Consider the following 14,602-nt stretch of genomic DNA (forward strand, 5'->3'; position numbering starts at 1 on the left):
TCTTAACATTTGGATTTTTGAGGGATACTTCATATCTAAACTAGAACAGTGTAACAGATGCGTGGCAGGAATGCCAAAGGAGAGGAAAGAGGCCAGGCACATTCACGTGATCTCAGCTGCTGGAGAGGCGGAGACAGAAAAATTACAAGTTCAGAGCCAGTCCAGGCAATTTACAGGACACTATCTCAAAATAAAATATGAAAAAGGCAGGAGCGTAGCTCAGGAGTCTTGTAGCCATCTGATGGGGGTTCCAGGCCCAGTAGTGAAGAGGAGGAGGAGGAGGAGAAGGAGGAAGAGGAGGAAGAAGAGATAGAAGGAGTACTTGCAGCAATAATTGCTTCAAACAATATTTGAAACAAGCATTTCTCCAAAATTAATGTGAGACACCAAACCGGAAACCTAGGAGGCTCAGAATACACCAAGCGAGACGTAAAAATCAAACCAAAAAAAAAACCTGCACCATGACATATCATATCAAAATAGAAAAAAATAAAAGATAAAGAAAAAAGTCCTGGGGCCAGGTATACAGCTCAGCAGCACAGCACCTGCCTGGCAAGCACAAGGTCCTGAGTTTGATTCCTGGTACCCCCCAAAAAAAATCCTCAAAGAAGCTAAATGGGGAAGGGAAACCCACCTTCTCTATATCAAAGCAAAGATAAAAACTACATCCAGCTTCTCAGAAACCACAGAAGAGTGGAGTGAAATGTTTAAAGTGCTGAAGAATTTAAAGAATTCTGTACCCTGAAAGATTACTTCAAAAGTGAAAGAGCAACAAAGATTTAACACAAAGGAAAAAAGTAAAATATCACAGTAATAGCTTTATGTTCCAAACATCCCCTTCTTAACCACCTCCCAGCCAGTGACGGACCACACGTACCAGGGCATGTACCACACAGCCTAGGCGTGCAGGAGGCTCTGCCATCCAGGTTTGTGTAACTGTGCCCTATGACAATCATGCGACAATGAGACCCCCTCACGACGTATTTCTCAGAGTAGATGCCCATTATTAAGCAATGTATAACTGTGATTATACGTCAGAATGATGTTCTGCATGTATTGGGTTAAAAATACTTTGTTAATATAAATTTCACTGATTTACTTTTGCTTGTTTCATGGAATGTGGCTACTAGAATTTTTCACATTATTTTCAAATTATTTTTCAAATCTGACTTACATTGTATTGTACTAGATGGTTCTGATCTAGAAAGTGGCTAGCACGTAATAAGCAATCAATAAATATTTGCCAAATGAGCACAGCACGATGTTACCACCGTAACTTAAAAATGCCCTTCCTTATAAAACGATTCAAAAAATGATTAATAATCACAGCTGCACAGCACATAATTTTAAAACTAGAAAATCATTGTTAACAACAAAATGTCATCCTTCAAAGGGGGGTTCACTTCAGCTTTTGGGGCTCGGGGCTGTGTCCAGACCTTTATCTGAAAACATTTGACAGCTGAGTCAAAATGGTGTGTGTGAGTCTGAGCAATTTTGGTTTTTTTGAATCCTAAGGTGCTAGACAAAAGAACCAAATATTGATAAAAATGAGTAATATTAGAATGAAGAAATCAGTAAGTTTCATATAGTGGGCACAATGCCACATCAGCATTGCAGAGTCTGGGCATCATGAAGTTGGAGAAAGAAGAAAGGGAAGGGAAGGAAAGGAAAGGAAACGGGGAAAAGGAGACAAGAAAGAAGGAACAAGAAAAGGGTTGCTTAGGGCTGGGGATATAGCTCAGTGGCATAAGCGTCTGTCTGGCAAGCACAAGGTCATGAGTTTGATCCCTGGTACCACAAAAAAAAGAAAGAAAAAGAAAAGGATTGCTTAGTAAATAAATTCAGTATTTTGAGGCCTGAGAGTCTCCCATCACTCAGCCCTTAGGCACTAAGGTCTGAGATGAAACACACAGAGATTCACATTCCTGAATGCTGAGCATATGGAAGTCAAACTCTTGAAAGGAACCAGGCCTTCTGAGCGTCTGGATTCAGGGTGCCGGTCAGGGTGTAGACAGGTTTATCTCAAAAAGCAGATCACTGTAGGAGGTGCAGCCTGTTGCACTTCCTGAGAAGGACACATACAGGCGAGGCTGCTTCGCGAGAATGCTCCCGGCACCCTCTGCGAACACCATGAACCCTGGAGCCTTATCTAATACAGACCCCGTTTTATGCTGGGCATGGTGACACACGCCTGTAATCCCAGCACTCGGGAGGTTGAGGCAGGAGGATCGTTGCAAGTTTGAGACCAGCCTGGGCTACAAAGTGAGCTCAAGTCCAGCCTGAACTGCATAGTGAGGCCCTGTCTCAAAAAGACAAAAATAATAATAGTAATAATAATGATAATAATAATAATGAAGACCCCTTTTGGTCCCAAGGGCTTCCTGTTGTCCCTCTACTAAGCGCTGACACAATTTACTCTTCACTTCTCAGGGGTCTTTGTAGACCTGACCTGCTAACAGCAGTCTTTTTCAGTAACACGTTGGCACTCAGGCTGAGGAAGCCTGTTCCACGGAGAAGCACATCAGCTTTGACTAAAAGCTGAACCTAAACCCTAGTGTCCTTCCCAAAGGTGCCAGGTGCCGGGGGACCCTGGGTAAGCTACAGGGTAGGTGTAGGAAGTGACGCGGGCACAGCACCTGGCAAACACAGGGAAGGCTCTTAGCGAACGAGAGCTGCCATACTAGAGCCACAGCGGTGCCCAGCCTCCTCGTCACCAGGGACCAGGCCGCAGTCATGAAACCAGCAAAGCCAACCGGACCACACAGGGGTCACGCTTACACCCTGTCCTCCCGGCATCCTCCAGGAGATCACGGCCGCCAGCACCTGCTGGAAACAACGCGTGGTGTTCACTGCCTCAGCTGGGGTCTGGGCAGGGTGAGGGACGGCACGTGAATGAAGGGCAAAACGTAAGCAGCAAAAGACAGCAACACAAGCAGCGCAGGCGCCCTCGGCCCGATGTGACAAGGGCACCTCCCAGGGCCGGGGAACCGTAGCTGCGTGGTAGAGGAAAGCAGCCATGAGCACCCCGCTGGCCAGCACACAGGAAACGACGGGAGCAAACACCCCAGCTCCTTCTCCTCCACCCTCACTCTCTGCCAGTGAAGACCACGGCCGAACCCGCTGGGACCCAGAGGCTGAGGAGGCCTGGTGATGCCAATGCTGGGGTCAGCCTCCGGCCGCCGAGGAGGGTGCAGAGTGCCTCCCGAGGGGAAACGCAGGGCGGCCAGCGCAGTAATTGCTCTACTGGAAGCAGAAAAGATCTGAAACTCAGACAGGCCGTCGAAGCCTTTGCAAAACGCCCTCCACTGTCATCACAGGTAGAACCCTTGACGGCAGACCCACCCTGGTGGGACAGCTGCAGCCCTGAGGACCGTGATATTTGCCGGCTGAGGAAGCCTGCGCCACCGAAAAGCACGCTGTTTACTTGCCGGCGGAAAGCTGTCGAGGGCTCGCTCTTTTATAGCAGTTCCGCCTGTCTCGGTGGCCTGTTGTGAATTGAATAGTGTCTGTTTGCTAACAGTCAGCGTTAAACTGGAGACTCCAGGGAGGTGTGACTCAGACAAGTCCAGAACTCTCCGCGGACAAAGGCTGAAGCAGCTGCTGTCTAACGCAAAGCTACAAGGATGTGCTAGAACTTCGGCGTGTCTCCAGGCTCGCAGGTTCACAGCGGGGACCAGCCCAGCTGGGGACTCCCCCAGCCAACGGCGTTGATGCGTGACCCTGTGCTTCTGAGGGCCTGGCCCCTGCACATATCCGCAGGGTGCCCCCAGTGGGCCTCTTAGCCACCCGCAGCGCTGGTCCCTCCTTGATAAACGGGTTCCCTTCGTGGGAAGTAGAGAGACTGGTGCCAAATCTAGACATTTACCGAGAAAGGGACAAAACCAGAAGAGAACTGGGCGGGCTGCAGCTCAGCCTGGCTCTTGCTTGACCCCAAGTAGCTGATTTTTTTCCTTATGCACCTTCCCAGTTATTTTGTCTTGTTTTGCTTTGATTATAAAAACACACAAAAATCTCCCATAATTTACTATCCCAGCTAACGGCTTTTAACCTTTAGCTGCATGGTTTTGTTTTTTTTTCTTATTGAAATGTTGGTGCCCAAACTCAGCCCTAGAGCTTCTGATTTCATTGGACTTGGAAGGGGCCAAGTATCACTTTTTTAAACCGTGGCAAAATACACATAACATAAAAGTTCAACTCACTTTAAAAACTTTTATTGTGAGCTGGGTGTGGTGGTGCACACCTGGAATCTCAGTGCTCAGGAAGCTGAGGCAGGAGGATCACAAGAACAAGCCCAGCCCAGGCAACTTAGCAACTTAGCCAAATTTTAAAATTTTTAAAAGGCTAGGGATGTAGCTCAGTGCAAATCCCCAGATTCAATCCCCAAACCTCAAAAATAAATATTTTTATTGAGCATCTACTGTATGCACTGTATACAAACGAATCCAGACCAACACAATAACTACCTCCTGATAAGGAGAGTTGGTGAGCAATAGCCATGGGAGAGCAAGGTCAGAGGCAAGGGCAGGCAGAACTCTAGGTTTCGCTGTCATTGTTTGGGCTGTGCACCTATTTACCGAGTGTACGCTGTATACCAGGCAATGGGTCGGGTCCCAGGAGCACAGGTGCGAACAATAGCTCAGCCAGGCCCTCGCAAACCAGGTACCCAAGCCCACCTCCAACTCTTGCCTTTCTCGTCCTGGTCAGGATATTTTTGCTTGGCAACATACGGCATCCACCTCTGTTCGCTCCATTTACGTTGCACCTGGCATAGACAGGCAGAACAGGGGTCACCCGGCCCTGCACAGTTAAAACCCTTTGTCCAACATCACAGCGTTCGAGGCCTCAGGCTGCCCACCGGATCCCAAGCAGTTTCCGGGGCACGTGCACTGTGTCACAGAGGGGTGAGCTCTTTCCATCTCTGCTCGGCCTCAGAGGAGGGTCTCTGTGGGCCTCTGCTGTCACTGCCCTGAAGCACAGGGCCCAGCCTTGCTCCACCCCAACCCAGGAAACAACTGACTACCCTCCGTCCCAGGAGCATCTCTGGAACATATCTGAACTCTTTATAAAACAGCTGGCAGGTGGGCTGAGCTCCTGAGAGCTCTTGTCCACTGCCTCACAAGCCTTCTCCTTTCCAAGTGTCCCCACCTCCTGCTGCCTCCCGTCCCTTCAGTCTGACGAGAAAAGGACTCTGCACTGGAGACAGAGTGTGATTGGGTCAAGAGAGTGGATCAAAAGCAGCTCCAATAATGAGCGCTCCAAAATCCAGTTCATCTGGCCCTCCTGAGCGAACGCCACGGCCCCCTTTCAGGGAGCAGATCCCTCCCACCTGGGGCTCAGAGTCGGAAGGGTGACTCTGGTTCCCGCCAACGCCTGCTCTGACTGGCCGGCCCGGCCCGGTGCCAGGCATCGCAGGCTCTGTGCAGGGTACACGTAGAGCAGGCCCGCAGCGAGATTTATGGCTCTGCGTGATGGGTTCCCTCCCACAGAACGGAGGAGAGACACAATCTGCTAGAAGTGACTTTTCAAATTATCTGCAGAAAACATTAGTGGATATTTTCCCATCTGCGTGCCTCCAGGCCTTATTGAGTCATAAAAAGTAAATGATTTCCCTGAACGCTTTGACAAACCTGAGAGTTCCAAGCCATTTTTGAGCTGATTGATTTGCCATTATGGATCAGACTGTTGCATACAGGCTCCTTGGCAAAGACGGGGCTGCAGAGAGAACCTCGGGCCCCTCGCAGAGGAAAGGCACGGCCGGGGAAACCGGGGGAGACCAGGCCTGCTTAGCGTGGAGTTGCTACAGAGCACATTAGGAAGCCTTCTCAGAGGTGGTGGCTCTGGAGATCGTCCTAAAAGGAGGCGGCGGGTAGGACAGTCAGGGAGGTGGGGGAGGAGTGCCAATCAGAAGAAGTGGAAACAAGCACCGAGCCTCCTCCTGCACTACCAAGGTCAGCAGAGCGCAGAGAACAGGACCAGAAGCTAAAAATAGGAGCTAACTGCTAAGGACATCATGCTCAGGCCTTCAAAGATGGGCCCGTAGGGCGGGGGAGAGGCCTCGAGCAGTGACCTTGAGGCCAGTTGTCACCAAGATCCGGAGCTGGCCCGCTTCAGGAGGAAGGACACGCTGATCCCCGCTCCACACCTTCCCTGGCGGTTATTCGGTGCCGGAAGAGGCGCGTTCTGCGCCGACTTCCTGCGGCGCCCTCAGTCTAAGGGAGCAGGGAGGCCTTGGCCGCTGCAAGAAGATGAGGCGGAAGCGGTCTCTGGGTCAAATCCGCGCTTTGTCATCCCGGTGGAGTCTCAGTTCTCACTCTTGCCGGGGGCTATGTAAACAGCCACGCGCCCTGAGGAGGGATTTTAGTCCCCCAGAGTGGGTGGCCCAGCCCAAGATTTGCTGCGAGGACAGTGGGGGATGAGAGGTCGCCCCTCTTCCTCCGCAGGGTGGAGTCGTTTACCGAAGGCCTAGGAAGGTCACCGTCGGTTGAGGCTGTGGGTACAGCCAAGGAGCTAACGACAGAGGCACCATGGCAGACAGCCTGACCCACGCAGCCCCCAGTCCAAGCACCAGAAAAACAAAACACGCCCGCCTGTTACCAAAAAAGCAGAAACGAGCTGGGCGTGGCTCAGGGGTAAGAGGCTTTTCTAACGGACCATCGGCCCTGGTTCCCTCCCAGTGCTGCAAAGAAAGAAAGTAAAAACAGCGGTGCAAGATCTGCGGTACAAAATAAAGACACAGCCTTGGAGGCCCAGAGCAAAGGAACGGCCGGAACAAATGAGGCGGTCAGAAAGGCGTCCGCCTACGTGACAGCTGGAAGAGTGTGGAGGACACAGGCAGGCGGGCAACAGGAGAGTGGCATTCAAGACAGAGGCATGGAAGCAGCAGGTGAAAAAGAGCTCAAGCAGAAGCCCTGCGCTTCCCAGCGCGACCGAGGACACTGCCTGGGCCCGCTGTCCGGGGATTCAACGACAACAGACCAGCCCGCAGACGAGAGCCTTAAGTGGGGCATCTGTAAGCCCAGTTGTGAAGGGAACTGCACAGAACTGAGGTGTTGTGGCCTTTCTGGGGGCAAAGGAGGGCCTGTGAAAATAAGGTGCCCCCGTGGCAGCTGTGTCTCAGATTGTTCCCAGTGAAATTTGTTTTCCTGAGATACACCTTGCCCTTTACATTCCTGTGCTCATGACACCAGCAGCTCCCCACACACAAACAGCAGGCTGTGCAGACCGCTCGGTTCTGCCTTATGCAGTCCCTGCTCCCCACCTCCCCGGCCCATGCTGAAACTGTTTTAAAAATCCAAAGCGGGCACCTAGCCCGTCTACAACAGCCACGCCAGCCAGGAGGGAATCCTGCCCACCGCAGCTCTACTCTCTCCGTCACCATCCCTGCCCGCCTGCAGGCCCTCTGTCTGAAAGGCCTAGTTCCCCTCCCCTCTCCCTGCCGAGGTGCCTTTCATCCCTCAAGGACCATCAAAAACTGCTTCCTCTGCAGGACATGGTGGCGCACACCTATAATCCCAGCACTCGGGAGGCTGAGGCAGAAGGATCATTGCAAGTTCGAGACTAGCCTGGGCTACACAGTGAGCTCAAGGCCAGCCCTGCTTCCTCCAAGAAGCCTTCCCACAGATCTTGCTCATCCAATCACAATTCCCCTTTGCTCCTCCACTGTAGCACCCCGTAGGCTCACCTTGGAGCTGCCTACTGTGAGGCTCTCTCCCGGCAGGGGTCCGGTGGGAAGCACTGAGACTTTTCCCACTGTGCTCCCCACAACACACGTGACAGAAATGTCTGCAGAGTGGGGGGGAACCTGGCAAACTCCTCCCTCAAAGCATCCTCCACTAGGTGGTAAAGAACTAGGGGACGACGGCCTGGCCCCTGCCCGGGGCCTCCTCCTGCTCTGGCCCGGCCCCCGTGCTTGTTACGTCCGCCCTGTGCTTGAGACCATGAATACTGTGTGTTTTGTTGTTTTGTCTTTTTGACGCAAGGTTTCACTGTGCAGTTCAGGCTGGCCCTGAACTCTCAGCGATCTTCCTGCCTCAGCCTCCCAAGGGCTGGGATTACAGGCGTGCACAACTGTACCCAGCTGAGACCATAAATGCTCTGTAGGTGAACTTATGAGGGCTTTTTCCTGCTAGGCACAAAATGAGCTGATGAATTCGGGCCTGTACCTGATGCTGCTGCTTCACCTGTATGAGCAGAGGTTTGCAGAACTCATGAGACTCGGCTATGGGCGGCTTTCAAGAGAGAGGGTAAGTCTGCCCCTGACCTGCAGCCTGGAAAACCCCAGAGCGGTGCAACTGCTGAGGTCCTCACAGACGCTCGGTGGGAGATGGGATTAGCACTGTTAGGGCGAAGCTTCAGCAGCCGCTGAGTGTGTACACAGAGACTCTCCGGCTGGACAGTAAGTGATAACCACGCTAATGGCTTACTGTTAATCACGAGTGGGAGTTAACTGGTCACAGAAGTGACAGACTCTCTAGGGATATTTACTCCCTGGATTGGAGGCCAACAAGGGTGGTAGGGCTGGATGTCCACCGCGTCTGGCCACGCCCACTGCCCCAGCATGGAAGATCTGTGAGAAAGCGGTACCTCCCCAAAGGAGAGATGAGTAGCGATCAAACCATAAGACCTTCTTCCTGCTTTGCTTTGGATCCCAGAGTAGATTGTGTGTGTGTGTAGATTATATCCATGTGTGTGTAGATTATGTGTGTGTGTGATGATGTCTGTGTGTGTGTGTAGATTATATGTGTGTGTTGTATAGATTATGTCCGTGTGTGTGTGTGTGTGTATAGATTATGTGTATGTGTAGATTGTGTGTGTGTGTGTAAATTATGTCCGTGTGTGTGTATGGTAGAGTGTGTGTGTGTGTGTAGATTATGTCCGTGTGTGTGTGTAGATTATGTGTGTGTGTGTAGATTATGTCCGTGTGTGTGTGTGTGTGTGTGTGTGTGTGTATAGATTATGTGTGTGTGTGTGTGTGCACGCGCACACTTGCTGAAGGAGACAGGCTGCCAGGAAATTAAGTTACTGATGACCCCTGTATTTACCAGGAGCACGGCTCCCCTTAACAAGAAGCCTGGGCCCGCTGGGAGTCCGCGGGGTAGCGGGAGAGGCTTAGCTCTGTTACCACCTGGGCTTTGGCCTTTGCAAAGTCAGTGACAGTCTGACCCACAAGGGGTCCTAGGACCCGTGGCCGTCATCAGGCCAGCCCTGTGAGCCCCACGGGGCTTCCCTGTCCATCCAGGGGCTGTCCCTGCCCAGGCCAGGCAAGGCCTCCTTGAGGACAAGAGCATCCCCTTGCTTAGGGTCCTGGCTGGGGTGGCTGTGCTTTTAGGGTTCCCAAGGCACCCAGAAAGCATGAGTCTTGACCTGTACTCCTGTCAGGCGGGCCGGCCTAGCCGGTGAGCCAGCGTGGCAGCGGACTGAGAGTTCCGAGGGAACGTTTTCCTGACCGGCCCTCTTGCCCCGGGTACCTCCTCACTGTCTTCTTTCTCCTCCCTCCTCCTCTCGCTCTCTCTCTCTTCTCTCTGTCCCTCTGTCTGTCTCTGTACCTCTTTTCTCTGTATCTCTCTCTGTATCTCTATCTCTCTCTGTATCTCTTTTCTCTGTATCTGTCTCTGTATATCTCTCTTTGTATCTCTCTCTCTTCCCTCTGTATCTCTCTATCTCTGTATCTCTCTCTGTATCTTTGTATCTCTTCTCTCTGCATCTCTCTCCTCTCTGTATCTCTCACTCTTTCTCTCTCCCTTCTCTCTGTATCTCTCTCTCTCTCTCTCTCTCTCTCTCTGTCTCTCTCCATCCTCCTGTCTCTCCTTCAAAAGGAAGCATCCGGCAGCACCAGTCACTGGCCAGAGGCTGGAGTGGTCATTCCAGGGATTCCTTAAACTGCTGTGCACTCTCTGACCTCAAACTGTTGTAATATTTCAGCCACCTCTATTAAAAAATGGGGATTCAAAACCATCAGTCAGAAGAATTCTAGATTCACTCCTACTTTTTTCCAGCTTAAATTTTCCCCTTAGACCCTGAGCTCCCAATTAGGAAAACAGACTGGGTCTCTGCCAACATCTCCTCAAGAATCTCACCCTCCTTTTGACCCAGGCCTGTCCTTCCTTAGCTCTTCCATAGTTTTAATGGTGACATAAATTCCTCAGAGAAATACTTTTTTTAAAAAAAAAAAAGAAAGTACAGGAAGCAGATTATGATCCTTTGTTAACATTTCTGTAACTTCATTTTCCTGATTCCACATCTTTTTAATGAACTTTTTATTGCACACTGAACTTCAAAGCACCCAGAGTTGATGTAGGTTACAGATGGCCCCAGGATCAGCGAACTAAAGCAAATGACATCAGCCACTAGAACAGCAAAGCAAACGTGGGAAGACAAACAGTACAACCCCATGGATGAAGACCAAGGCCCTAGAGCAGTGATGGTGAACCTTTTAGAGCTTTCAAAGATACCAACAGCCCTCTGTGGCACACATGCCATAGGTTCGCCACGACTGCCCTAGTGCACTGACTCTAAGGAAACTTCCAGTAAAACTCTTTTGGAGAAGGAGTAAGTTACACCAGCAACAAGCTGGGAAGCAGCATAGAAAGAAGCAGCACAGGCCACGTGAGCTTATCTCACCACTGGCTCACGTTTCACTAGAGAAACTCTGAAAAAGATCTTACCCATCTTCACCACCAAGCAATAGCTGGTACAAATAGCCCGTTCAGAGGAAACAGAAAATACAACCAATTGGATTTACACCTCAGTATCTTCCTATGGAAGCTGCATGCTCTCTAAAGGTATCATTTAGCAAAAGAGAAGCCCTGTGTTGGAAGAGAACCCTTCCTCCCACTCCTTATCAATGGAACTGGAGAACCGAAGCCATTCACGCTGGGCTTCTTGGCTGTGTTTCATTAAGAGACCCATGACAAACGCCTGTTCCCGGGGGCAGTCATCACCTCCTCACTTTGACATGCACAGTCCTGCACCAGGGGCTGAGATGGGATCAGGAAGGTGATGTTATGATGCCCTTGCCTTTGAGGAGCTTAGGATCAAGTGAGAGATGACACTCACATAATTATAAACTCTGGAAACTACTAAAAGGTAGCTCCTGGGCAAGGGAACTCAGGCCCAGTAAATTCCCAAAGGCTGTGAAATCACAGCAGCTTCCCTGGTTGGGGCTTCTGGTGAGTCAGGCCTTCTATGTCTGTCTTTCCTGATGCTGGGCACACAGTGAGTTATGGCTGACTGCTGACCGTGCCCCATGCACTATGGATCCCAGGGACACTGGGTGATTTCAAATGTGTCAAATGACTGCTGAGTAAGGAAGTGGTGTGCATGGGTCAGAGGCATTCATTAGCAACTTGGGGATGAAATTCTTTATTTCTTTTGTGTCCCACAGTTGTCCAGTGCCTAAAAATTGCCCAATATATAATAGATGCACAGCTTGGGCATGGTGGTACACACTTGCAATCCCAGCACTTGGGAGGCTGAAGCAGGAGGATCACCATGAGTTTGAGGCGAGCCTGGGCTACATAGTGAGTTCAAGGCCAGCCTGAACTACCTAGCAAGACCCTGTCTCAAAAAGCAAACAAACAAACAAACAAAAACAATGACAAAAAAATAGATGCTCAATAACTTGTTGGTACACAATGAGCTAATGAATCAGAACACACTTCTTACAGGAAGTAAGTCTTGAATTATGTTTTGGAGAAAGTAAAAGTACAAATTTGTAGAAAGAACAGTATTCCAGATAAGGAACACTCCTAAATGCAAGGTATACGCATTTCTTCTGCACACCTGTTACACGCCCAGTTCTAAATGAGATCCTGGGAATGCAGAGATGATTAAGACACAACTTGCCTGTAAGACTCAAAGCCAGAAGAGAGGATACACTTGTCACGGAGAGTACCCCAAGCCATGCTGTGCCCGGATAGAAGACCAAGGCAGACAACAGGGAAATACCCAGCAGTTAGATGAATGGAGGGACCGCCAGTCTTGCCTCCTCCTTCCACCCTTTTCCAGGATGGACTCTGCAGCTCGGCTCTTAGAGATCAGCTGGTGCCTTACTTTTAATCCGTCAGGTTTTGTCTGCCCCTTGCGGTCAGCCTTTATTGAGAGCTTGGTAGCAAACCTGCTTCCATTACCACTCCTCGCAACTCGTCCACAGAGGACGTGTTTAGACTGAATCCTGGAGACCCTCGGACAGGGCGAGTAGGGAGGGAAATGCAGCGGTGTAGCGACACGGAAAGATTCGTACGTTGGCAGAAAAGGAGTTGTGTGGCTGGGGCTGGCAGGAAGTGACCTGAGGTACAGGCAAGGACCCCATCAGGAAGTGCTTAGGTGTGACACTGCAGGCGCAGGGACAGTACCCACCCAGGGGTTGACGGGCTCAGAGGTTTGGCAGCTGTGTAGCTGTTGAAATGGTGCAGAGCAATTAGGGGCTCGTGTGTGGGCACGAGAGATGGGTGTGGGACGGGAAGGGCTGAAGGAAGTATCGCTGCTGTGCTCCGCACATGCCCAGTAAGAAGCGCTTCCGGAGCTAGGACGGGAGCATCTCCAAGAGCACAGGACCTCAACAGGCTCTCCTGACCCCCACGGCTCCTCTGTCAGTCTGATGGGGACACCTGCAAGGTGCAGCTAACCGGACTTGCCTTCCCTGCCATTTTTATTTCACACCTACACAGGACACCCCATTGTCTGGGCTCTGCTCTCCCAGACCCCCACCCTGGGCTTCCTCCACGCCTGGCTCTTGTCTCTCTGTGATCATTGTGATGTCTCCTGAGGACATTATAATTTGTCTTCCGCAGCAGGTGTGCTGATAATGATGAAAATACAGGCTTAGAAAAACCTCCCCACTCACCAAGGGGGAGCATCCTGGTATGGCTGGTCACCTAGGCATGATCACCTAGCACAGCACCTAGTAGCAGGTTAAAGTTACCTCAGAAGCCCAGAGAAAACGGAGGTGGAGGTCAACGTCGTCCTGATGCATAATTTACTGTGTAGCCAGGACCTGCTACTGGAGATGAAATTCCATCCTCCTCCGCCTCCCTCTATGGGCACAAAGAGGGGCCAAGGTACCAGGGCCGCCTCTACACTGGCCAGGCAGTGGCCCAGGAATAGTGTCCAACACCCCAGCCTGTGACAAAGCCCCTCTTCTTCTAGCGGAAGAGCACCAGCCCCTCTGCAGAGGAGTCCACATCCTTGCCTGGCACAAGGGCTCCCACGGAGAACACAGTGTTTCTTATTGTGGCATGAAATGCCATAAAGGCAGAACAAAGAGAGCGCCCAGGGCCTTGATGGGTCTGCCGCTTCCTGCTGAGCGGAGAATACAACCGATTGTTTAAAAGCCAGTGGTGGGGCAAGTGGCCAATTAGCACAGCCCTCGCCCCTGCGGCCTGGCCTGTAAATGCGACTGGGACCATCCGAATTGGATTCTGCTACTCAGATCAATTGCTGAAAGGAAGCCCACTGCCAAATTTAGAAGCCCCAAACAGCAAAGGTGACCCGGCTTATCACTGCAGCAGCCCTGGGGCGGAGCCCTGGCCACGCTGGGTATCCACACAGCCCTCCGCATCTCCACCCGCTCCCTGCCCCTTTAAGGTGATGTAAGGGATTCCTAGAACAGTCCCGAGACTGGGGGATTGTACATCTGTTCACAATTGCATTGGAAAAACAATTCATTTCTCATTGTCTTCTTTCTCACAGTTGTCAAGCAATCACCCACAACCCAGACCAGAAGAAAACGAAAGTAGGTTTGGGGGTCAGTCCTGCCTTTCTGAGGGTGTGTGCTAAACCGCTCTTTTTCTGTTACCGTGTTAACCTTGACGCTGTGGAGGGGGGGAGTTAAGACCACTGCCCAGAGGCAAAAGCAACCCCCCAAAGCTTGGGGAACTGTAGCTGCAGCAAACAGTCCAGAATGCCAGTCCAAGCACGCTGGGTACAGAGCAGATGAGAATTTTAATTCATCCTGAAAGTAAGGGAAAAGATCAACGAAGGGGCAGAGGGCATCAGCATGCTTTCCTCTTTCTTTTCCTTTTTTTTCTTTTGCGGGTGCGGGGTGCGGGGGGAGTTCCTGCTAGGATCCTGCCTGGGATTTTCCTTCCCAAACCCTGAAATGCACTTCCTGGCCATTACCGAAAGAAACCACATTCAGTGACAGGCAGGTGACTTGATAGGATTCCCTCATCACAGGCCCAACCCAGTGGGTCTGTTGGATTCGCAGGCTGAACAAAGCAAACAGGTCTCTGGAGTGAGGGTCCTCAAGGGAGGCAGCAAGGCCGTCTTCCAGCGGAGTGTGGGAAAGTCTCCCCTGGGTTCCGAATTCCCCCGAGATTCCAACTGGAGAAAAAACCGTGCTTAATTAAAGCAGGGGCGCTCCAGGTCAAACTCGGGAGGAACTTCCCATCCGCAGGGGAAGGAGCGAACCGAGCGGGGTGTGGCCGTGAGGGCCCCCGAGGTTCTTGGGGACCAACTGTGCAACCGCCGGGCCGGCAAGGCTCCACGCTGGCTCGGCCCCTGGCATCACCGGAGAACTTACCCGAACACAGCTTCCCGGGCCCTGGCGGCGCCGCGGCCTCCGGCGCGGGGTGGAGCCCCGGGCGCCTCCTGCAGCCTCGGC

The 14,602-nt window shown here is 51.5% G+C and overlaps 1 protein-coding gene and 1 long non-coding RNA gene across 2 annotated transcripts in view; one reads left to right on the forward strand and one right to left on the reverse strand.

The window, feature by feature from the left end:
- March10 (membrane-associated ring finger (C3HC4) 10, E3 ubiquitin protein ligase) overlaps positions 1 to 14,322 on the forward strand; it is a 93,135-nt gene extending 78,813 nt beyond the window's left edge. Inside the window, 3 exon segments of the mRNA XM_013503225.1 lie at positions 8,130 to 8,243; positions 13,690 to 13,735; positions 13,738 to 14,322. Of these exon segments, the coding sequence (XP_013358679.1) occupies positions 8,130 to 8,243; positions 13,690 to 13,735; positions 13,738 to 13,763 (186 nt within the window). The 3' untranslated portion in view covers positions 13,764 to 14,322.
- The window catches only part of LOC102004925, a 55,466-nt gene extending 40,864 nt beyond the window's left edge, over positions 1 to 14,602 (reverse strand). The window contains exon 1 of the long non-coding RNA XR_001230860.1: positions 14,522 to 14,602. This is a non-coding gene — a long non-coding RNA (uncharacterized LOC102004925). The remainder of the gene's footprint in view (positions 1 to 14,521) is intronic.

The sequence above is a fragment of the Chinchilla lanigera genome, unplaced genomic scaffold, assembly GCF_000276665.1.
Source record: "Chinchilla lanigera isolate Chin_1 unplaced genomic scaffold, ChiLan1.0 scaffold00077, whole genome shotgun sequence".
In the NCBI taxonomy this organism is placed as follows: domain Eukaryota; kingdom Metazoa; phylum Chordata; class Mammalia; order Rodentia; family Chinchillidae; genus Chinchilla; species Chinchilla lanigera.